At 45.6% G+C, this 25322-nt stretch overlaps 1 protein-coding gene across 1 annotated transcript in view; it reads right to left on the bottom strand.

The window, feature by feature from the left end:
- slc16a4 (solute carrier family 16 member 4) overlaps positions 1–25322 on the bottom strand; it is a 105524-nt gene that overhangs the window by 71627 nt on the left and 8575 nt on the right. The window contains exons 2-3 of the mRNA XM_060845107.1: positions 3088–3231; positions 1314–1464 (exon numbers count right to left, since the gene is read on the bottom strand). Of these exons, the coding sequence (XP_060701090.1) occupies positions 1314–1418 (105 nt within the window). The 5' untranslated portion in view covers positions 1419–1464; positions 3088–3231. The remainder of the gene's footprint in view (positions 1–1313; positions 1465–3087; positions 3232–25322) is intronic.

The following is a 25322-nucleotide window of genomic DNA, read 5'->3' on the forward strand; positions in this document are numbered from 1 at the left end:
AAACCCTCAGCACTGTGATGGAATGTTAATCTGTGTGTTGTAATCTCCTTCCTGCAATCAACCCCTGAGGACCCAGAGAGGTGTGCTCACTACCAACTGCCACATAACATCAGGCAAAAGAATGAGGAACACAATATTATGGGTGTTGGTCCCGCCACTTGGAATTTGTAACTGCTTCTTCTGTTGAATGGTAAACAGGGAAAAAGTGAGGACTACAGATGCTGGAGATCAGAGCTGAAAAATGTGTTGCTGGAAAAGTGCAGCAGGTCAGGCAGCATCAAAGGAGCAGGAGAATTGACGTTTCGGGCAGAAGCCCTTCCTGAAGAAGCACCTTTGAATGGTAAGCAGACTGGCTGAAAAGAAATAGAGTTGAAGAGCTGAAGTTGAACATTAGCTCTGCTGATAGTGGAAAGCTATCAATAGTTTAATCTTTAATAACTCAGATCCTCAATTTATAAAGCAAAGAAGGCAAAATCAGAGAATCTCAAATGAGGTCTGTCTGCAGAATCTGCATAATTTTATTATGAAAATGGGAAATGTCTGCTTTTTACTAAATGAATTCCTGGTATAAACTGTACACTGTCAGTTCATTCATCACACACACACACCTCTCTTTCAGGAGTTGATTGATGTACTGTTTGCAGCTTTTCTTCTCTGACTCAACAACAACTTGCATTTCTATTGTGCCTTCAGTGCAATGTCCCAAGCCTTTTCCCACAGGAGCAATTGTCAAACAAGATTTGATACCAGGATGTATAGCCATATTAGGGCAGGTACAAAAGGTTTGATTGGAAAGATTTTAAGATGTACTTAAGAGAGGATGAGGTGGAGAGGTTAGAGAGGAAATGTTAGAACTCAGGGCAAGTAGACACAATTAGAATTATGAAGAAATATAGATATATGTTAATATATGGAAGAATTTGAGAAGTATCGAGATAGGAAGGGGATGTAGGGGCTGGAGGATTTAATACCGAAAAGGTCATTGGGGAGTCAGTTGCCTGGTTGCTCATAATTTAGAATCTTAATCCATCCATTTTCTTGGGTAATTAGCCAAATCAGACCTCTCTCCAAGATTTTAATGAACACATAGCTGGAAGCTTTTGTGCAGGTCTGAGGGAGTAGGGGTGTTGTCTATTAGAGATTTTCCTGAAGAGCATCTGGACAATAGAACTCTAGAAGCATTACAATACTAAATAAGGCCATTCAACTCAGTGGTTGAGCTGTGAAACAAGTCTCACTCTCCTGTTTTTACCTCCAACCCCCATAACCCCAAAACTCAGAAATGGATGGGTGATGGAAACTCAATTTCTTACCAGGAAGAAATGGAGAACGATCATCCAGCCCCAGCCTCCATCAGGTGGGTCCACGTATGTTTTCACCTTCTGACTCCAACACTTTGCCTTTCTTGCTTCTTCCATCTTCTGTCAGCAGGTATGCAGAAACAACTTCACTTGTTCCAGAACCCTGTCATATATCCACAGACATCATGGTTTGAAAATTACACAAACTCCCCTCTATAATGTCACAGGCAACTTTGCTTTGAGTTCTGATTATAGTCCACAACCACCTGATGAAGGAGCAGTGCTCTGAAAGCTAGTGCTTCCAAATAAACCTGTTGGACTATAACCTGGGGTTGTGAGATCTTTAACTTTGCTTGGAGTTGTTCCTTTTGATTCTGATGCACAGATTTCAGTTCAGCAGCTGTTCAGCGAAAATATCACTCCTTAATCAGGAATCAGTTCTGCTCCCCAAATGCATATCAGTCAAAATATGGGATCAGAGTGTGCCAAAAGTCGTGAATTAAGTTTTGGTAAAGGCTCCCACTCAGGGACAGCACCTACAGGGTGACCTCCCAGGTGACGCTACTGTACTAGTCATGAATAAAACTTCATCCAGTCCTGCCAATTCCATTTCCAATCCAATCCAATCCATGCAACAAGTCAACACCAATTAGGATGAAGGGCTTTTACCCAAAAGGGCGATTTTCCTGCTCCTCGGATGCTGCCTGACCTGTTGCGCTTTTCCAGCACCACTCTGATCTTAGGAATCTAATTAGGAGTCAACTGGGAATTTTCCACTTGAGGGTAATCAGATTAACAAATCTGGGTGAGGTAGGGGGAAATGGCCAGAGGACCGAAGGGGGGAAGTGGAGAAGATGGACATGGTGGGGATGGGAAAAGGGATGGGAAGAGGTGTTCTACTGCTGTGAGACCTTACTAAACACACAAAAGATTTGGGAGGAAGGAGCCAAAGCCACAATGGACCGGGATGGCTAAAGATTTACATTCTTCAAAAAGGCAATATTTCAATCATAATTTTTTCACTCCAGTCCCAGTACAGAGCTAACAGTTGGTTTGCAATCTTAATCTATGTCCTCTTTAATGGAATCATTCCAAAGAGCTAATGTTTTAAATGTTGTCAGAAACCAGCACATTCTGTGCCAGCTGTATTTAAACCAAGACCAATGAAAACACAAACGTGTTTCTGCTGGAAACACACAGCTGATGTTTCAGTCCCTGGGAGGGACAATTTCCATTTGTGTTTCAGGAGGGTCATAGTTTTTTTTAAGTTAGATTCTCTACAGTATGGAAACAAGTCCTTTGGCCCAACAAGGTCATACCGATCCTCCAAAGAGTAATCCTCCCAGACCCATTCCCCTACCTTATATTTATCCCTGACTAATACACCTAACACTGTGAGCAATTTAGCCAATCCACCTGACCTGCATATCTTCAGATTGTGGGAAGAAACCAGAGCACCCAGAAGAAACCCACACAGACACGTTGAGAATGTGCAAACCCCACACAGACAGTCACCCAAGGCAGGAATCGAACCGGGTCCCTGGGTGCTGTGAGGCAGCTTGCTAACCACTGAGTCACCATGCAGCTCTTTTGTTCTATGACCAAATGCTCCTCTTTCAGCCATTTCCCAGCACTTTGGCATTACTACAATGTCAAAATTCATCTTATTAGTTGGAGGTCACTGGGTGGCCTGTTAACCCCTTGCCTGAGGTCTTGTGACTCACTGAGATTAAGCCTCTTAGCTCTGAGCACCAAGTTCCTGACGTTCCTTTAAGTGTTCACTCACCTGCTGCAGTCTCGAGGCTTGGTATTCTTGGAGTTCAATCAAAATTGCTCGATAGCTTGCTCTTCTAATCATTATTTTTCATTGTCCAAGACAGATGGAGTCAAACTTTAGAATAGTGAAGGTCCCATTCCCAGATCCTTGCACCTACAGCACGGTGAATACAAAGTACTTTAATTCCTTGAAAATGAGCGGGTGGTAGATTGTTTCCTATGACCCAGCAGCAATAGGTAATATTTTCAAATCCCCATGGATTTGACAGTTCAGAGTGTGATTCAGAAAATCTTTACATGAACCGAAAAAAGTGGAAATCAGAAAATGGTGGAATTCAGAAATAAACACAGAATGTGCCAGAGAACTCAGCAGTGACTGAGGAAAGAGAAACAGAGTTAATGTTCAGTTCCTTGGACCTGGGAATGATGAAAAGTGTAACAGGTTTTACATATGCACATGCACATAAATAAATGTGTTTTAACCTTATTTATTGCAAGCTGGGCTTCTGGTTTCTGTGTTAATAATCAGTGGATTTCTGCGTGTCTGAAGTTAATAATTGTTTGCATTTCTGTAGCCATGGTGATTTTGAAACTTGACTTTGGAGAGAATGGGTTTTGTGCACCACTTAGACATATTTATTTTAGATTATTTTGCAACAAAGAAAGGGAAATAATAGGAACTCAGGGTTTGTTTGAGACTTCTGTTTTTTTAAACTGTTGAGGAGGGTTTAAATTAACATGTGGGTGAGAGAGAAGACACAGCAGAAAGAAGTGCATAGTTAAAATTAGAAGAAATATCAAGTGAGTCATAAAGACGCAGGGGAGCTTGGCAATGTTGGGTGGTATTGATTTGAGCTAGGAGCCATATGAACAAGGCAGAAGAGTTAAGGCCACAAGTTAAACCATTGGAATATGATGTCATTGTATTGAGACATGATTGAGAGAGGCAGAACTGTCAGCTCAATATTCCAGGATATTGGATCTTCGGAGAGACAGGGAAGGAAGATAAAATGTTGCAATATTGATTCAGGAATCTATTACAGCAATAAAGAGGGATGACATTGTTGAAGGCTCCTCAAATTAAGCCATATGAGTATAACATAAAAACTAAAAAGGAGCTATCACATTGCTGGGTCTGTACTATAGGCCCCTAACAGCGCAGGAGAAAAAGAGGAGCAGGTATGGAAGTACGTTTCAGGGAAGTGTAAAAGTAATAGGGTGCTGAATGAGGTGGTTTCAAATTTCCCAACATTAACTCAGGTAGTCAGTGTCAAAATTTTGAAGGAGCAGAATTCTTCAAATTTAATCCAGTACGTAGAAGGCCCTACTAGACAGAGGGCGATCCTGGGCTTAGGTAACTATACTGGGTAAGGAGTTGATGTATCAGTGTGAGGGATATATTGTAGAAAGCCATTAGATTCAAGATTGTCCTGAAAAATGATAAGGATGGGCCTAAAATCAAAAGTTCTGAAATGAGACAAAGCTGATTTAAATAAGATCAGGTATGATTTAGCCAGGATGGACTAGGAGCAGATACTTTCAGATTAATCTGCGTCAAAGCTGTGGGATACATCCAAAAAGGAAAGGTTGATAGGTTATGAGAGGGATACGGTTTTTCTGAGAGGTTTTGAAATGTTAAGGAAGTGGGAAAAGTTGGCAAATAGCGTATAATGTGGGAAAATATGAAGTTGTTCATTTTGAACTGGAAAACAAAAGAACAGTGTATTATTTAAATGGAGAAAAACTGCAACACAAAGGGAAGGGAAGTACCTGATTAGATTAGATTATCTACAGTGTGGAAACAGGCCCTTCGGCCCAACCAGTCCACACTGACCCTCTGAAGAGTAGCCCAGTCAGACCCATCTCCCTCTGACTAATGCACCTAACACTACGGGCAATTTAACAAGGCCAATTTACCTGACCTGCACATCTTTGTGACTGTGGGAGGAAACCGGAGCACCCGGAGGAAACCCACGCAGACACGGGGGAGAATGTGCAAACTCCACACAGTCAGTCGCCTGAGGCTGGAATCGAACCTGGGACCCTGGTGCTGTGTGGCAACAGTGCTAACCACTGAGCTACTGTGCTGCCCAATTTTATATGATTAGATTCCGTACAGTTTGGAAACAGGCCCTTTGGCGCAACAAGTTCACACCGACCCTCCAAAGAGCAACCCACCCAGACCCATTCTACAATTACACCTAACACAATTGGCAATTTCCCATGGCCAATTCACCTGACCTGCACATCTTTGGACTGTGGGAGGAAACTGGAGCACCCAGAGGAAACCCACGCAGACACGGGGAGAACGTGCAAACTCCACACAGTCAGTCGCCTGAGGCGGGAATTGAACCTGGGGCCTTGATGCTGTAAGGCAGCAGTGCTAACCACTGTGCCATCATGCTGCTGCCGCCACCGCCCCCCCACCACCCCCCATGCATGAAACAGAGAAAGTGGCATGGTGGCTCAGTGGTTAGCACTGCTGCCTTACAGTGTCAGGGACCTGGGTTCGATTCCAGCCTTGGGCGACTGTCTGTGTGGAGTGTGCATATTCTCCCCGTGCCTGCGTGGGTTTCCTCCGGGTGCTGTGGTTTCCTCCCACAATCCAAAGATGTGGACCTATTGGGCAGAAGGGTGTATTTCCACACTGTAGGGATTCTATGAGCTAACACACAGGGACAGCAGGGAATCAGGAAGGCTCATAGAATGTTGGCCCTTATTTCAAAGGAGTTGGAGTGGAAGAGGAGGGAAATCTTACTGCAGCTGTACAAGATGCTGGGGAGACCAAATCAGGAGTACAGCGAGCAGCTCTGCTCCCTATTTCAGGAAAAATATCATTTCATTGGAGACAGTTCAGAGAAGCTTTACGGGAATGATCCCCATATGGAGGGATTGTCTTATGAGCAAAGGATAAACAGGTTGGGACTCTACTCCATGGAGTTTAGAAGAACGAGAGGTGATCACATTGAGACACAGAGGATTCCTAAGGGGTTTGACAGGGTCAATGCTGGGAGGATGTGTCCCCTCATGGGAGAGTCAAGGACCAGAGGACACAGTCTCAGAATAAAGGGTCACCAATTTCAGACTGAGCTGAGGAGGAATTTCTTCTCTCAGAGGATTGTACATCTTTAGAATTCTTTCGCACAGAGAGCTGTGTGGGCAGAGTCCTTGTTTATATTTAAGACTGAGATTGATTCCCCGATTGATCAAGAATCCAGGAATATGGGGAAAAGGTAGGAATGTAGACATGGGGAATGCCTGATCAACCCTGATCCTATAGAATCAGATCAGGACTGAGGGGCTGAACAACCTATCCCTGATCCTATAGAATCAGATCAGGACTGAGGGGCTGAACAACCTATTCCTGATCCTATTTATTCTGATCTTATGGAAATAGGGAGAGTACAGGGCCAACATGTTCCATTAAAGATAAAAGGTGGGACCATTAAAGATAAAAAAAAAGGGACCAATAAGTCTTGTGAACACTGGAAAGCAAGGCATCTATAGGATTGGACAAACAGAAATCAGGGAGACCTATGGAAGATACCAGGAACTGAGAACAGCAGAAACCCTTGTGGGGAATGGAGTGTGCCTGGCGGATTTTAAAAAGGAAATTAGGAGAACAAATCAGGTCTTGAAAGGAGAATGGCAGATAAAATAAAAGAAATTTTAAGTTATTTTGCAAGGTAAAGGTAGAGGAGGAGAGTACTTCATATTAATCTCTACCAGTGAGAGTTTAACTTGTGCTGTCGACATCACTATGTATCACAAACCAGCCAACCATGCTGGGCACCATTGTCCAAATATGTTAGGGTAAAAAGGTAACTAAGAAAAGTAGGGCCCATTAAGGACCACAATGGTGAATGGTGCATGGAGCCAGAGTACATAGGTAGAGCCCTACGCGAATACTGTGTCAGTATTAGGTCAACATAGGTATAGAAATCAGGGAAAAGGACTGACTTACATGAAGAAATTAGCATAGCCAGCTGAGCTTCGGAGTGGTCTGTCAGGCTTAAAATAAGCAAATGTCCAAAGCTGGATGAAATGTGTCCCACGTCGTTGAGTCAGGCAAGGAAGGAAATTGTAGAGGTATTTATAAAAATGTTCAATTCCTCTCTGACCAAGGAGAGGTGACAGACAATGTGCTACTGTCATTCAAGGAGTAAAGAATAAACTGAGAAACTACAGGCCAGTCAATCTAACCTCAGTGGTGGGGTAACTTTCAGAAGCAGTTGAGGGACAGACTTAATCTGCATTTGAAAAGGCAGGTGTTAATCAAGAACAGTCAGCCTTGTTGCATTCAGGAGAGGTCTTCAGGTGGTAAGTTTGCTTGTTGAGCTAGTGATTTGTTCACAGGCGTTTCATCACCATTCTCAGTAACATCATCAGTGAGCCTCCGATAGAGCGCTGGTGTTCTGTCCCACTTCCTATTTATGTCTCTTGGTGGGTTGTGGTGGGTGATATCACTTCTGGTTCTTTTTCTCAGAGGTTAGTAAATGGGGTCCAAATAAATATGTTTATTGATGGAGTTCCAGTTTGAATAGTATTGAAATGATAACCCCCACCTTCACAGCTCAGCCTGAGCTACAAATCTTCTCAAAAATGGCAAAGAAGATGTCTTGTCTGAGCAACTTGACTGAAATTTCCCAAAGGACTGACGTGGTGTGTAAATGAGGGCAATGCATTCATTGTCATTTACTGGAATTCAATAAGGCTTCTGACAGAGTCCCACATGGGAGATTGATATTGAAGGTAAGAGTCCGTGGGATCCAAGGATATTTGGAAAATTGGATCCAGAGTCGGCTGAGTGGCAGGATGCAGAGGGTCTAGATCAGAGTGGTGCTGGAAAAACACAGAAGGTCATGCAGCATCCGAGGAGCAGGAAAATCGACGTTTCGGGCAAAAGCCCTTCATCAGCATCTGCAGTCCTCACTTTTGCCTGGGAAGCAGAGGGTGATGGTCACGGGGTAACTGGAAGCCTGTATACAGCATTGGAACCCAGTTCACAAATTATATGAAAATTGGTGAGGAGGCTGGTCTTAAATTACAGGAGATATAAACATCTGGTCAGATGGGCTAAATTCAACCTGGATAAATGTCAGGTGATGGACTTGGGCAGCACATGGACGGGAATGCATGAAGATCAGTAGGCTCCTGGGAAGCACCAAAGATCAGAAGCACCTTGGCTGCATGTACACAGGTCTCCTTCGGTAAAGGGACAGGTAGATAAAGTGGGCAAGACCGCATAGGGGATAGTTGCTATTATTAGTGGTGGCACAGTTTAAGAGCAGTAAGGTTATGCAATAACTGAATAAAATATTGATTAAGCCACCAGTAAGAGTATGGTGTGCTGTTCTGTAATCCACATTGTAGAGGAGATGTGATAGCACTGGAGAGGGTCAAGATATTTACAAACTGGTGTTGTTTTCCTTGGAGCAGAGAAGGCTGAGGGGGAACATGACTGAGATGGATAAATTATGGGGGGCATGGACAGGATAGAGGGGAAGAAACCTTTCCACTTAATAGAGGGATAAGTGTCTTGGGGGGGCGGAGATTTAAGGAATGAAACAGGTGTCTTCAAGGGAACGGGAGGATTTTTTTTTCACCCAGAGGATGTAGGGTATCTGGATCTCACGGCCTGGAAGGAGGATACAGGCAGAAACCCTCCATGTTTAAGAAGCATTTTGATGCATATTTGTGGTGCCAAGATATACATGACTATTGGCCAAGTGTTGGGAAATGGGATTAGCTCCTTGTTTGCTAACACAGGCTCGAAGGGCCTTCTTTTCTACTGTAGACTAACATGACTGAAAGCTTAAAGGCAAACCCCCATAATCTAAATGGATTTAAAGTTTTAATTTGTATCAGGTGCAGTTCTGTGAAATCCTTGAAATAGGATGGCTACATAGAGCAGTGCTTCTGAGAAGGTGAAGGGTATATAGTGACCTAGGTTACCCTAAAGTGAACAGACAGTGTTTGTAGCAGATTGCAACTGCTGAGATAAAATGCTGAAGAGGTACTTAAAGCTGATTACATTGAAGTAGATATATAATAGCTCCAGGAAAAGAGCTATCTGCAGTTTTAGACTGCATGTTGAAGTCCCAGGTGGCTTAAATCTACCAAGGTGTTAGATACAGGGACTCTGGTGTAAGTAAGGTACGAGTGGTCATTTGGATGCTATACAGAAGCTGTTCTGTTCCCTTTCAATGAAGAGGAGTGTTTTCAGATAATTGGGAATATACGCTTATTGTGTGTTTGAAAATCTTTGAACTTGCATTATAAGTAGATGGTTTGGTTATTCTACCTTTTCTCCAATTCTTTTAATAAGCACCTGTTCCATTATTAAAGCAAAATCTGCAGCACTGTATTTATGTTGCTGTAGTTTCTTTACTGAGAGGCTATTTTCTTCGTCTAAACTAAAACAGATCAAATATGATCTATCAAGCCAGGGTCCTACCTAGGAGCTGATATGTCCAGTAATAATATCAATAGGGATCATCATGTTCATAGTTCTATGGGAGGTATAAGCAGGAACAGCAGAAATAGCACAAGTGGCTGTCTGAAGGAAAAGCAGGAGGTAATGACACAACATTGTTAAACTCATCAAGTCAAAGATAAACAATCAAAAATTGAGCTGTTGTTCCTCAATGTTATGTTGGGTTTGACTGGAATTGTGCCAGAGGCAGACTGTAGAGAGATCAGAGCGAGAACCAAAGTGGAGAATGAAAATGAGCCAGAAGCTCAGGGTCACCAACTGCAGACAGACAGAACAGTGTTTCACAAAGTGACCACGGAATCAGACTATGTTCTTCCTGATGAGGAACAGACCACACTATCTGCAGGAAGTTCATTGCATTAAAGTGAAGGAAGGACATACAATTGCTTTTTTCTAAAATAAACTCCAAAAGATTTGTCAAATACAATGTCCCTTTCATGCATCCACTTTGACTCTACCCAGTCATATTACGACTTTTCTCAGAGTTCCCTGAAAAGTTAAGCACTTCAGCCACGACTGAAGACAGGCATCTGTCATCCTGAATATTTCTCTTCTTTCCTACTTCCTTATATAGTAGAGTGTGTCTGCTATCTCCCAATGTTTGGGAACTACACCGGAATGGAATGATTTCTAAAAGATTAAACCAATGTGCTCATGGAGTTGGATTAGACCAGCTCGAAGGGATGGAGACAGCGTGGGAGAGGGTTGTAAACTGGGACGGGGAGGAAGGACAGTGACTGTCACTTTCCTGTTACAATGGTATTTCACGTCTGGAAGGTAGGAATGGGTATGTAGAGAGCAGCATCCCTGACCCAGAGACCAGTTCAGCCACATTTCGGGAAGGTATGTTTGCTGATGGCACCAGGCTTTAGCTGGTGGAGATGAAGGTGAAAAATAATGAGGCAGAAGATGAAGAGGGAAATCAATTGTGGTTCTGGGGTAATAATAGAAGGAATGAGAGCAGAATTTAAGAGTTCCACTGAAATACTGGGAATCAGTGTAATATGCTGGAACCATTTTAGTCACTGATAATAAAACTGTTTCCTGTAAAGTAAGGAGCCTTAATATTACATGATGCAAGGAGTATCATGTAATCCTTAGAATGGTACAGAATGGAAAGAGGCCATTTGGCCCATCATGCCTGTGCTCACTCTAATAGCTGCATCCAATTAATTCCATTGTTTAGTTCCTTTCCAATACCCACACAAATGTTTCCTTTGAAATATTATTTACTAGACAATAGGTGCAGGAGTAGGCCATTCAGCCCTTTGAGCCTGCACCGCCATTCAATGTGATCATGGCTGAACATTCCTAATCAGTATCCTCTTCCTACCTTATCTCCATAACCCTTGATTCCACTATCTTTGAGAGCTCTTTCCAACTCTTTCTTAAATGAATCCAGAGACTGGGCCTCCACTGCCCTCTGGGGCAGAGCATTCCACACAGCCACCACTCTCTGGGTGAAGAAGTTTCTCCTCATCTCTGTCCTAAATGGTCTACCCCGTATTTTTAAGCTGTGTCCTCTGATTCGGCACTCACCCATCAGCGGAAACATATTTCCTGCTGCCAGATTGTCCAATCCTTTAATAATCTTATATGTCTCAATCATATCCCCTCTCAGTCTTCTAAACTCAAGGGTTTAGATCCCTCGGACGGTGAGGCAGTAATGCTCACCACTGAGCAGCTGTGCTGTCCAGGCTGAGGGAGTTATGGTCCAGGCTGGTGATACTCGGGAGCGGGCTGCCGGAAGCTAGACACTTGCTCTGCCCCAGCAGGGAGAGGCAGCGTAAGGGACAGCAGAAGGGAATGTGAGAAGCAATGGCCCTCACTATGCAAACGCTGCAGTAGTGAGGCTACGTGATGGGTACTCTGCCGCCTCTGGCATGGGATTGATTGGTCCTTTAGTGGGCAGCTTGGTGTCTGCCATAGAGAGAGCAGGTCCAGCAGTCTCAGGATTTCCCAGACAGAGACGCAGAGAGACGTAGACCTATACTCCAGTCCTGAGCACTAGTGGTTTGAGCAATGAAGGCCGAGTGACAGGATCGGCCGCGCTCACTGCATGTGCCCCTTCCTCAAAGGGAGACAGGGCAGTGCCAGAATACTAAAGCTGAGGGGACTACACCTGCCTCTGACTGCACCAGTATCTGAGGAGATGTGAATGTGCTGAACATTGTGCAATCATCAGCGAACATCCCCAGTTCTGATCTAATGATGGAGGGAAGGCCATTGATGAAGCAGCTGAAGATCATTGGGTCGAGGACACTACCCTGAGGAACTCCTGCAGAGATGTCCTGGGGCTGAGATGACTGACTTACAACAACCACAACCATCTTTCTAAGTGCCAGTATGATTCCAAGTGGTGGAAAGTGTACTCCCCCACCCCTAGATATCCTTTGATTCCAGTTTTGCCAGGGTTTCCTGATGCCCTCGCTTATCCTATCTAATATCAGTTGACTCCAAGTATGGTGTTAAGAAGCCTGAGCAAAACCAATCCATCAGATACTGCCTCGATGCCGAGGATGGTCATTCTTGTCTCATTCTCAACCTCAAAAGCCCCTCACACCTTCCATTCCAAACTATACTTCTGTCCCCCACCCCCACACCATCTTTCACAGACTGTGTGTCAACTTCATGCCCACACATGCCCAAGTTGTTCTTTCTCACTGAGTTTGTTTTAGTGGAATTACTTTTACGGATTATCTTGGATAGTTTCTTTAGAAGCTTGCCACACTAACACTGACGCAAAGACTTTAAGTCAATTTTTCCAATCCATAATTGCCAGCATTCCCTGCACAGCCACCAGGATTGGCTGTGGGTTTACAATTCTCCTTTGTGAATGGAATTCCCAAACTGAATGTGCTGCTCAACTGGATAATGAGGTAGAATCTTCTAAGGTTACAGGAGCTGAAGAAGACGGTGTGCTGCCCTTCAGCCCGATACCCATCTGGTCCCACATAGGAAGCCCCACCGCCAGACGGCCCACCCTGGGCCCACCGCCAGACGGCCCACCCTGGGCCCACCGCCAGACGGCCCACCCTGGGCCTTATTAAAAGCCTTAATTGGTCATTTCACAGCCATTGGACAGTCATTCCCTTCCTCTTACCCCAACCCCAGGCTGAAACGTTATTGCACCAAACAGAAAAACTCTCGGGTGAGAAACAAATGTGACAGTGTGTCGGTGTGAGGGTCTTTCACCTGCAATTATGGGGGATGGCAATATTGTGGGGGACAGCTTGCCTTCCAGCCATTCCACCGTCCTTCCTTTGCTATCCCTATGCTCTTAAACTCCAGCCTGTGAGATGCTCCCATCCACCCTGCCCTTAACACCACATGGATTATCCCAGGGATAATCGTCGATCCTGGAAATCCAGGCAGGGTTATACCAGGAACAGTCACAGTCTCCAGCACCACATTACCAGATTCTGGAGCAGCTGGCTTTCAGTTAAGGTGGGACACTATATCTTGTGGTCCTGTTGGACAGATGACCAATTGATGTCCTCCCAGATGGCTGTTTTGCAGATGGTCCTGCAGATCAGAGTTCCACACACACACGTGAAACACCTGCCCAGAGGGTACTATCTCGGACCACTATTTCCGAATGTACCCTTTGTCCTGACATTTCTACCCAACCCTCCTCTATGACACAGCACTCGATCATAAATAGTGTTGCTCCTCTATGATTCCACAATGTATTTTTTTTAAGTGGTCATAAAGACGTTCCACTAATGTGGACCATATTCTGTATCCATGTTAATATACTCTCCCATTTCTATGGGACCTTCATGTGGCACCTTAAAACCAAGTTAAATTCGAAATACATTGCATTGATTGATTCCCTTTTATCTACTCTACCACAGAATCCCTACAGCGTGGAAGCAGGTGATTTCGCCCGTACCAACCCTCCAAAGAGCATCCCACCCACACCCAATCCTCTACCCTATTCCCTGCAATGTTGCCTTGACCATGACTAACCCACCTTGCCTGCACATCCCTGAACACCATGAGCAATTTAGCATGGCCAATTCAACAAACCTGCACATTCCTGACCCCCAAATAGTCAGGGAAATTGAGAAACAAATTTGTAAGGAAATCTCAGCTATCAGTAAGAATAATAGGGTGGTATTGGTAAGGGATTTTAACATTCCAAAGATAGACTGGGCCTGCCATAGTGTTAAGGGTTTAGATGAAGAGGAATTTGTTAAGTGTGTACAAGACAATTTTCTGATTCAGTAGGTGGACGTACCTACTAGAGAAGGTGCAAAACTTGACCTACTCTTGGGAAATAAGGCAGGGCAGGTGACTGAGGTGTCAGTGGGGGAGCACTTTGGGGCCAGGGGCCATAATTCTATCAGATTTAAAATATCGATGGAAAAGGATAGACCAGATCTAATCAAAAGCTGATTGGGGGCAGATGTTCACAGGTAAAAGGGACGGCTGGAAAATGGGAAGCCTTCAGAAATAAGAATCCAGAGAAAGTATATTCCTGTTAGGGTGAAAGGAAAGGCTGGTAGGTATAGGGAATGCTGGATGACTAAAGAAATTGAGGGTTTGGTTAAGAAAAAGAAGGAAGCATAAGTCAGGAATAGACATGATAGATCAAGTCAATCCTTAGAAGAGTATTAAGGAAGTAAGAATATACTTAAGAGGGAAATCAGGAGGGCAAAAATGGGACATGACATAGCTTTGGCAAGTAGAATTAATAAGATTCCAAAGGGTTTTTACAAATACATTAAGAACAAAAGGGTTACGAGGGAGAGAATAGGGCCCCTCAAAGATCAGTAAGGCAGCCTTTTTGTGTTGAGCTGCAAAAAATGGGGGAGATACTAAACAAGTATTTTGCATCAGTATTTACTGTGGAAAAGGGCATGGAAGATATGCAATGTAGGAAAATAGATGGTGACATCTTCAAAAATGCCCATATTAAGAGGAGGAAGTCTGGCTTTCTTGAAATGCATGAAAGTGGATGAATCCCCAGGACCTGATCAGGTGTACCCTAGAACTCTGTGGGAAGCTAGGGAAGAGATTGCTGGACCCCTCGCTGAGATATTTGTATCATCGATAGTCACAGGTGAGGTGTTGGAAGACTGGAGGTTGGCAAACGTGGTGCCACTGTTTAAGAAGGGCGGTAAAGACAAGCCAGGGAACTATAGACCAGTGAGCCTGACGTCGATAGTGGGCAGGTTTTTGGAGGGAATACTGAGGGACGGGATGTACATGTATTCGGAAAGGCATGGACAGATTAGGGATAGTCAACATGGTTTTATGCGTGAGAAATCATGTCTCACAAATTTGATTGAGTTTTTTGAAATAACAGAGAGGATTGTTGAGGGCAGAGCAGTAGATGTGATCTGTATGGATTTCAGTGAGGCATTTGACAAGGTTCCCCATGGAAGGCTGATTAGCAAGGTTAGATCTCATGGAATACAGGGAGAACTAGCCATTTGGATACAGAACTGGCTCAAAGGTAGAAGACAGAGGGTGGTGGTGGAGGGTTGTTTTTCAAACTGGAGGCCTGTGACCAGTGGAGTGCCACAAGGATCAGTGCTGGATCCACTACTTTTTGTCATTTACATAAATGATTTGGATGCGAGCATAAGAGGTACAGTTAGTAAGTTTGCAGATGACACCAACATTAGAGGTGTTGTGGACAGCCAAGGAGGTTACCTCAGATTACAACAGGATCTTGACCAGATGGGCCAATGGGCTGAGAAGTGGTAGATGGAGTTTAATTCATATAAATGAGGTGCTGCATTTTGGGAAAGCAAATCAGAGCAGGACTTATACACTTAATGGTAAGGTCCTAGGGAGTGTTGCTGAACAAAGAGACCTTGGAGTGCAGGTTCATAGCTCCTTGAAAGTGGAGTCGCAGGTAGATAGGATAGTGAAGGCGGCGTTTGGTATGCTTTCCTTTATTGGTCAGAGTATTGAGTACAGTAGTTGGGAGGTCATGTTGCAGCTGTACAGGACATTGGTTAGGCCACTGTTGGAACATTGTGTGCAATTCTGTTCTCCTTCCTATTGGAAAGATGTTGTGAAACTTTGAAAGGGTTCAGAAAAGATCTACAAGGATGTTGCCAGGGTTGGAGAATTTGTGCTATAGGGAGAGGCTGAACAGGCTGGGGCTGTTTTCCCTGGAGCATCAGAGGCTGAGGGGTGACATTATAGAGGTTTACAAAATTACGAGGGGCATGGATAGGATAAATAGACAAAGTATTTTCCCTGGGTGGGGGAGTCCAGAACTGCTGCCTCACAGCGCCCGAGACCCGGGTTCAATTCCCGACTCAGGCGACAGACTGTGGAGTTTGCACATTCTCCCCGTGTCTGTGTGGGTTTCCTCCGGGTGCTCCGGTTTCCTCCCACAGTCCAAAGATGTGCGGGTCAGGTGAATTGGCCATGCTAAATTGCCCCTAGTGTTAGGTAAGGGGTAAATGTAGGGGTATGGGTGGGTTGCGCTTCGGTGGGTCGGTGTGGACTTGTTGGGCCGAAGGGCCTGTTTCCACACTAAGTCTAATCTAATCTAGAAGGCATAGGTTTAGCGTGAGAGGGGAAAGATATAAAAGAGACGTAAGGGGCAACTTTGTCACGCAGAGGGTGGTACGTGTATGGAACAAGCTGCCAGAGGATGTGGTGGAGGCTGGTACAATTGCAGCATTTAAGAGGCATTTGGATGGGTATATGAATAGGAAGGGTTTGGAGGGATATGGGGCGGGTGCTGGCAGGTGGGACTAGATTGGGTTGGGATATCTGGTCGGCATGGATGGGTTGGACCAAAGGTTCTGTTTCCGTGCTGTACATCTCTGTGATTCTATGACTCTGATTCTTTGGACTGTGGGAGGAAACTGGAGCAGCCGGAGGAAACCCACACAGACACGGGGAGAACATGCAAATTCCACACAGACAGTTGCCGAGAGAGGAATTGAACCCCGGGTCCCTGGCGCTATGAGGCAGCAGTGCTAACCAATGAGCCACCATGCTGCCCAAAATCACACACTCACAGATATTGTAATCCTAATACAAACAAGGAACAAGATGAGGCTAGTCAGCCCTTCCAGCCTACTCTGCTAGTCAACAAAATCATGGCTGATCAGAATTTAATCTCAACTCTGCATTCTCTGAGAATCTTTCATCTCCTTGGAAATCAAGAATATATCTCCCTCTGCTTGTAAAATATTTAAACATTCTGCATCTATTGCCTTTTTAGGAAGGGGATTCCAAAAACACTAAACCATCTAGCAGAAGATATGTTCCCTCATCTGTCGTAAATGGACCCCTTTATTTTTAAAATGCTGCCCTCATTCTAGACTCGCCCAAAGGAAACATCCTCTCCACATCCACCCGATGAAGACTTCTCAGGATCTTATATCTTTCAGTTAAGTCACTTTGGATTCTTCTAAACATCAAAGGATACAGGTCCAGCCTGTCTAGCCTTTCCTCACAAGGCAACCCACTTATTCCAAGTATTAGTCTCATAAACCTTCCCTGAACTACTTCCAACACACTAACATCCTTCTGTAAGAATGGTGACCAGTGGTGTGAACAGTACTCCAGATACAGTCTCACCAAACCCTACACAACTGAAGCATAACCTCCCTACTTTTGCAATCAAAATGACATTCTATGTGCTTTCCTGATTATTTTCTGCACCTGGGAGAACGTGAGGACTGTAGATGCTGGGGATCAGAGTTGAGAATGTGATGCTGGAAACGCACAGCCAGTCAGGCAGCATCTGAGGAGCAGGAGAGTCGATATTTTGAGCATAGGCTCTTCATCAGGAATCAAGCTTATGCTTGAAAGGTTGACTCTCCTGCCCCTCTGATGCTGCCTGACTGGCTATGCTGTTCCAGCACCTCCATGTCCTGTACCTGCAGACTAACCTTCACTAGGACACTTTGATCTGTTTATTTTCAGAGTTTGGCAAACTCTCTCCATTTGGAGGATATGCTTTAAGTCGTTCTGCCAATTTCACACTTCCCCTCACTGTATTCACTTAATCACTAAACCTATCAATGTCCCTTTATAGGCTCCTTACATCCTCTTCACAACTCACTACCTGTCTGCGTTATCAGCAAATTTAGCTCCTTAACTTTTAATCCGTTTATCCAAATCATTCATCCAAACTGTAAAGTGTGAAGGTCTGGCACTGCCCCCATGGCACACTATTCGTTACATCCTGCCAACCTGAAAAAGACCCATTTATTCCAACTCTCTGCTTCCTGCTCGCTAGCTGATCTGTCACTCCCTGCACCATGAGCTGTTACATTCCACAGTGACCTTTGATGTGGCTCCATATCAAATGCCTTCTAGAAATCCTGCTTTTTGCCTCCCACCCTTTTTGAATAAAGGAATTGCATTAAAAGTAATAGATTTGTCAAACACAATTTTCCTTTCAGAAAACCTCACTGTCTTTGATAATTATCCAATGCTCTCAGTGCATCATTAACGGTTTTCAGCCTGTTCTTGATGTTCAGGTTGACTGGCCTGTCTTACTCTTCTCAGTGATCGCAATCTGCTTGGGAACATTCTAGAATCAAGCAACTGGGAAGGATCACAACCAGAGCATTCACTACCTCTGCCGATGGATCTTTTAAAAACTCAGGTTGGGGCTTTCAGCACCAGATTTCTTTATAATGGAAGGGGGCATCTCTCAACGCTACACAGGGAATGATGTCGTCAAAAAGTGCTGGAAAATCACAGCCAGACAGGCAGCATCCCAGGAGCAGGAGAGTCAATGTTTTAAGCATAAACTCTTCATCAGGAATGAGGGGGTAAGGAGCCTGAGAGATAAATGGGACTATGTGCCACCACCCACTCTCCCTGCCCTGCTCCAGCTCAGGGTCACACTCTCAGACAGTGACCACAACTGCCTCATATTTACCATTCCTGATGAAGGGCTCTGGCCCGAAACATCGAATTTCCTGTTCCTTGGATGCTGCCTAACTTGCTGTGCTTTAACCAGCAACACATTTTCAGCTCTGATCTCCAGCATCTGCAGACCTCACGTTTTACTCATATTTACCGTAGCCTTGGAGAGGGAATGGCACAGTTACCGAGGAAGATATTTAATTGGTGAAAAGGAAATTTTGATGCTATCAGACAGGAGTTGGGAAGTACAGACTGGGAGCAATTGTCCCACAGAAAGGGCACAGCAGACATGTGGAGACTATTTAAGGAGCAGTTCTTGCGAGTGACGGACAAATTTGTTCCTCTGAGAGGCAAGAATGGGTAAGGTTAAGGAACCTTGGAAGACGAGAACAGAGGAACTTTTCGTCAAAAGGAAGAAGGCAGCTTACGTAAGGTGGAGGAAGCATGGATCTAGCACAACTTTAGAGGATTACAGGCTTGCTAGAAAGGAGCTCAGAAATAGACTGAGGAGAACCAGGAGGGGCTTTGAAAAAGACTTGGCAAGAAGGATTAGGGAGAACCCAAAGGCATTTTACTCATGTGAGGAATAAGAGAATGATCAGAGAGAAGGTAGGGCCGGTCAGGGATAGCGGAGGGAGCTTGTGCATGGAGTCTGAGCAGATAGGGGAAGCCCAAAATGAGTTTTTTGCTTCAGTTTTCACGAAGAAAAGGGACCATGTTGTGAATGAGAACTTCGAGGAGGTGGAAAAGAGGCTTGAACAGATCAAGATTGATGAAGTTGATGTGCTGGAAATGTTGGCAAACATTAATATTGATACGTCCCCAGAGCCAGACCAGATTTATCCTAGGCTGCTCCAGGAAGCGAGAAAGGTGGTTGCTAAACTGCTGGTGAAGATCTTTGCCTCCTCACTCTCCATGAGGATTGGAAGGAGGTCAATGATGTTCCTTGTTTCAAGAAGGGGAACAGGGAAATCCCTGGCAATTACAGACCAGTCAGTCTTAAGTCTGTCAGCAAGGTTTTGGAAAGAAGTCTGAGGGTAAGATTTATGACTACTTGGAAAAGCATAGCATGATTAAAGGCAGTCAGCATGGCTTTGTGAAGGGCAGGTCATGCCTCACAGATCTTATGGAGTTCTTTGAGGAGGTGACAAGACAGGTCGACGAAGGTCGAGCAGTGGATGAGGTGTATGTGGACTTCAGCAAGGCATTTGATCAGGTTCCCCATGGTAGGCTCGTTCAGAAAGTGACAAAGTATGGGATATAGGGAGATTTGGTGATCTGGATTCAGAATTGGTTGGCTGACAGAAGGCAGAGAGTGGTTGTAGGTGGAAAGTATTCTGCCTGGAGGTCAGTGTTGAGTGGGGTCCCGCAGGATTCTGTACTTGGGCCTCTGCTCTTTGTAGTTTTTATAAATGACTTGGATGAGGAGGTTGAGGGGTGGGTTAGTAAGTTTGCCAACAACACAAAGGTTGGACGTGCCGTCGACAGTATCGAGGGCTACTGCAGGCTGCAACGTAACAGACAGGATGCAGAGCTGGGCTGAGAAATGGCAGATGGAGTTCAACCTGAATAAATGCGAAGTGATGCATTTTGGAAGGTCGAACTTGAATGCTGAATATAGGATTAAAGACAGGATTCTTGGCAGTGTGGAGGAACAGAGGGATCTGGGTGTACAAGTACATCGATCCCTCAAAGTTGCCACCCAAGTGGATAGGGTTGTGAAGAAAGCGCATGTTTTTTTGGCTTTCATTAACAGGGGGATCGAGTTTAAGAGTCGCAAGGTTTTGCTGCAGCTCTACAAGTCCCTGGTGAGGCCACACTTGGAATATTGAGTCCAGTTCTGGTCGCCCTACTATAGGAAAGATAGAGAGGCTTTGGAGAGGGTGCAAAGAAGGTTTACCAGGATGCTGCCTGGACAGGAGGGCTTGCATTATGAAGAAAGGTTTACTAAGCTCGGACTCTTCTCTCTGGAGAGAAGGAGGAAGAGAGGAGGCCTGATCGAGATGTACAAAATAATGAGAGGAATAGATAGAGTCAATAGCCAGAGACTTTTCCCCAGGGCAGGATTGACTGGTACGAGGAGTCATAGTTTGAAGGCGTTAGGAGGAAGGTACAAAGGAGACATCAGAGGTAGGTTCTTTATGCAGAGAGTTGTGAATGCATGAAATGTGTTGTCAGTGGTGGTGGTGGAAGCAGAGTCATTTGGGATATTTAAGTGACTGCTGGACATGCACATGGATAGCAGTGAGTTGAGGGGTGAGTAGGTTAAGTTATTTTATTCTAGATTAGGATTAATCCTCGGCATAACACCGTGGGCTGAAGGGCCTAATCTGTGCTGTATTTTTCTATGTGTTATGTTCGCCCTGCCCCAGCTCAGGGCCACGCTCCCACTGCTCTGCCCTGCCCCAGCTCAGGGCCACGCTCCCCCTGCCCTGCAAAGGACCCTTGCTGTTGTTCATCCTGAGAAGAATACACACATAACAAATTTTTTTTTGCAGCCTGACATCAAGGAATGCAAGTACACCAAGTTTTCACGGATTTGCCTCCAAACTTGGGATTCCTCGATCATTCCAGAACTTTCTCCCAGCCTCCAGAACCACTCTTAAACCATTAGCCACACGATCACTACAGCCACCACCGGCACGGCAAATGATGACATCACTTCCTGCCCCCACCACCTGACAGACTCCAGCCATCGATGACTATACCATCTCCACAATCGCCACCAAGACACCCACTGCCAAAACCACTGTGAAAACTACCCCCAAGCCTCTTTCAACCCCATCAATGTCACTCACCAGAGCACACTGACAAACAAGCAGCTAAACTCGAACGTCACATGGTACATCACTTCTACCCCTGCAGATGCCACCAAATGCACCACTTCCGCACCAGCCCTGACCCCCATTTTGTGTGTCACTTCCTTTAGTGATATCACTCACTATACTATGACCACACCCACTCCAGAGACAGCATCTGCCCCCACTCCCAATTCCAGCCCCTAGCTCCCAACCCTGCCGTATTTTCACCATGCCCCCCCCCCCCTCCCCCCAGACCTACCCCCTCACGGAGGATGAATGCAGTCCTCAGTAAAGGCCTCACATCCATCCCCCTATGCTCCCACATCTATATATGTTGCAACACTGAACTTCTCTCCCGCCACCTCTGCGCTTACATTTTCCATCAGGACTCCCGCTCACCCTCAGACGACCCCTTCTCCCACCTCCAACATACTCCATCCACTTGGATACCCTGTGCTGGCCTGTACCCTCCCTCAATCTCTGTTTCCAACTACCGGTCAGCACGGTAGCACAGTGGTTAGCACTGCTGCCTCACAGCACCAGGGACCCGGGTTCAATTCCTGCCGTGGGACATTGCCTGTGTGGAGTTTGCAGATTCTCCCAGTTTCTGTGTGGGTTTCCTCCGGGTGCTCTGGTTTCCTCCCACAGTCCAAAGATGTGCAGATTAGATGAATTGGCCACGCTAAATTGCCTGTTGTGTTAGGTGTAGGGGTAAATGTAGGGGAATGGGTCTAGGTGGGTTGCTCTTTGGAGGGTTGGTGTGGACTTGTTGGACCATACTGTAGAGAATCTAATCTACCGCCATGACATTGGGGCAGTCAATCTGTCCAACCCCCTCCGCCACTCCAACCCCTCACTCTTGAAATGTGCAGCCCTCTACTTCACCCCAACCTCACCATCAAATGAGTGGGGCGCAGTAGTAGTTTGGCACACCAACCTCTACACCATTGAAGCCAGAAGCCAAATTGCAGACACCTCATCGTAATGTCCCTTCAACCACAATCTCACCTCCCATCACCAAACCATCATCTCCCAGACAATCCATACCCCCATCACCTCAGGGGCTCTCCCTCCACACCCCCATCACCTCAGGGGCTCTCCCTCCACACCCCCATCACCTCAGGGGCTCTCCCTCCACTCCCTCCACACCCCCCATCACCTCAGGGGCTCTCCCTCTACACCCCCATCACCTCAGGGGCTCTCCCATCTATAGCCTCCATCTCAGTCTGGGAACCCCACACTTCCTGATTCTACCTCTCACCCAAAATCCACAAACCTGACTACCTCAGTCAACCCATTGTCTCTACCTGTTCTTGCTTTACTGAACCCCTCTCTGCATACCTCGACTCTGCATCCCTCTTAGTCCAGGAACTCCCCACATACGGTACACCACCTACACCCTCCACGACTTTCGGTTTCTTGGGCCCCAATGCCTCATCTTCACCATGGACATCCAGCCCCTGTACACATCTGTCCACCACAACAAAGGCCTCCAAGCACTTCGTTTCTTCCTCTCCTACTGTCCCAACCAGTACCTATCCACCAACACCCTCATCCGCTTGGCTGAAGTGGTCCTCACTCTCAACTATTTCTCCTTTGAATCCTCTCACTTCCTTCAGATAAAAGGAGTAGCCATGGGCACCCGCATGGGCCCCAGCTATGCCTGTCTCTTTGTCAGGTATGCAGAACAGTCCATCCTCCGCAGTTACACCGGCGCCATTCCTTATCTTTTTCTCCGCTCCATCAATGACTGTATCACCGCCACCTTGTGCTCCCATGAGGAGGTTGAACAGTTCATCTACTTCACCAACACCTTCCACCCTGACCTCAAATACACCCGCCCATCTTGAACATCCCCCCTCCTTTTCCTGGGCCTCTCGGTCTCCATTTCCAGAACTGACTCAACGCTGACATCTACGTCAAATCCACCGACTCCCACAGTTACCTGGGATACACCTCCTCCCACTCCCCCTCCAATAAAAACACTATTCTTTGTTCCCACTTCCTCCAACTCTGCCGCATCTCCTCTTAGGAGGAGCAACTCCACTCCAGAACATGGAAGCGTGGGCGCAGGTTTTACACTCCGCATAGCCTCCTACGTCAAGGACCACAATTTTCCTGTTACACGTGGTCAACGATGCCCTCCAGTGAATCTCCTCCACTTCCCACACCTCTGCCCTTGAACCTCACCTCTCCAATCGCAACAAGGACAGAACCCCCCTGGTCCTCACCTTCCACCCCTTCAACTTTTGGATGCAATGCATCATCCACCGCCATTTCTGCCACCTAGTCAGACCCCACCACCAGAGATATATTTGCCTCCCCACCCATACCTGTATTCCGCAGAGACCATTGTCTCCACGGCTCCCTCGTTAGGTCCGCACACCCCCCACCAACCCACCCTCCACTCCTTGCACCTTCCCCTGCCACAGCAAGAGGTATTAATCCTGCGCCCATACCTCCACCCCTCACCTCCATCCAAGGCCCCAAAGGATCCTTCCACATCATCTACGGTGTCTGTTGCTCTCAATGTGGTCTCCTCTACATTGGGGAGACAGGATGCCAACTTGTCGAACATTTCAGAGAACATCTCCAGGACACACACACTAAACAACCCCACTGCCCTTTGGCTGAACACTTAACTCCCCTTCCCCCTCTGCCTAGGACATTCAAGTCCTGGGTGTCCTCCACTGCCCAATCTAAGCCACCTGACAATTGGAGGAAGAAGGCCTCATATTCCACCTTGGCACCCTCCAACCACACGGAATCAATGCCGATTTAACCAGTTTCCTCATCTCCCCTCCCCTCACCTTATCCCATCACCCCCCATCTTCATCTATCGCACTCACTCTACCTTCCCCCAGCCCCACCCCCTCCCATTTATCTCTCAGCTCCCCCCCCACACCCCGCCAAGCCTTTCCTGATGGAGAGCTTTTGCTCGAAATGTTGACTCTCCTGCTCCTCAGATGCTGCCTGACCTGCTGTGCTTTTCCAGCACCACACTCTTGACTCTGATCTCCAGCATTTACAGTCCTCACTTTCTTCACAGGGACTGATATAACCGAGAAGGGGCTTACAACATTTAAAGAAACGCTCAATGATCCCCGGAGACAGGTTCACTGAATATGGCAGGGCAGCTCTGCCCAGCTGCTCCCCATAATCGGTGACCATTTGAGGAGCTGATTAAATGTTAAAGTTTCCACCAGTTCGTCACAGCTAGTTAATCACTGAACGCAGAAAATAACTGGAATGTCTGTTAGATTACAATCCTTCTAAATTGTCAGACAAGTTTGTGCACACAAAATGCTTCACTGACAAAACAGGTTTATCACAAATATAAGCAGATTTTTCAACATTTAACAAAAAATAAAGACAGGATAGTATTTGGCATAAAGATTGTTCATCTAGTACAGAATAATACTGAGTCTAACATGTCGGTGTAGTTCCTTTCATGAACATGCAAATTGGGAGCAGACATAGGCCATTCAGCCCCTCAAGACCTGCTAGCATTGAATAATATTCATGGCTGATCTGTTTGTGAATCTGCTCCAGGAATCTGATTCCCTTGACTAACAAGAATCTAACTAGCTCTACCTTAAACATATCCTTTCCACAGACAGGTTACCAAGATCGTTCAGGATCATATATAACTTCCTCTGCATATAACAATTCTGAGATTCTGTGACTTCGATCAAGTCACTCCTTGCTCTTCTAAACTCCAGCAGAACCAAGCCCAGTCGGTCTAACCTTTCCACATAAGACAACGCATTAATTGCAGGAATCAATGCAGTAAATCTCCTCTCCAAACAATTGACATCCTTAAATAAGGAAACCAAAAACTGCATACAATATTTGAGATATGGTCTCACCAATGCCCTGTACAACTGAATCATAAAATTCTTAGTTTTATGTTCAATTCCTCTGAATAACATATAGCATCTATTAACCTTCTTAATTACTTCTTATGCCTGCATACTAACGTTGTGATGCACTCATCTCAAAAGTCCCTCTGCACCTCAGAATTCTGCAGTCATTCTCTGTTTATTTAATACCCTGGTTTTTATAAAGTTATCCAATTATCCACTT

Source organism: Hemiscyllium ocellatum, chromosome 26, assembly GCF_020745735.1.
Source record: "Hemiscyllium ocellatum isolate sHemOce1 chromosome 26, sHemOce1.pat.X.cur, whole genome shotgun sequence".
NCBI classification, from domain to species: Eukaryota; Metazoa; Chordata; class Chondrichthyes; order Orectolobiformes; family Hemiscylliidae; genus Hemiscyllium; species Hemiscyllium ocellatum.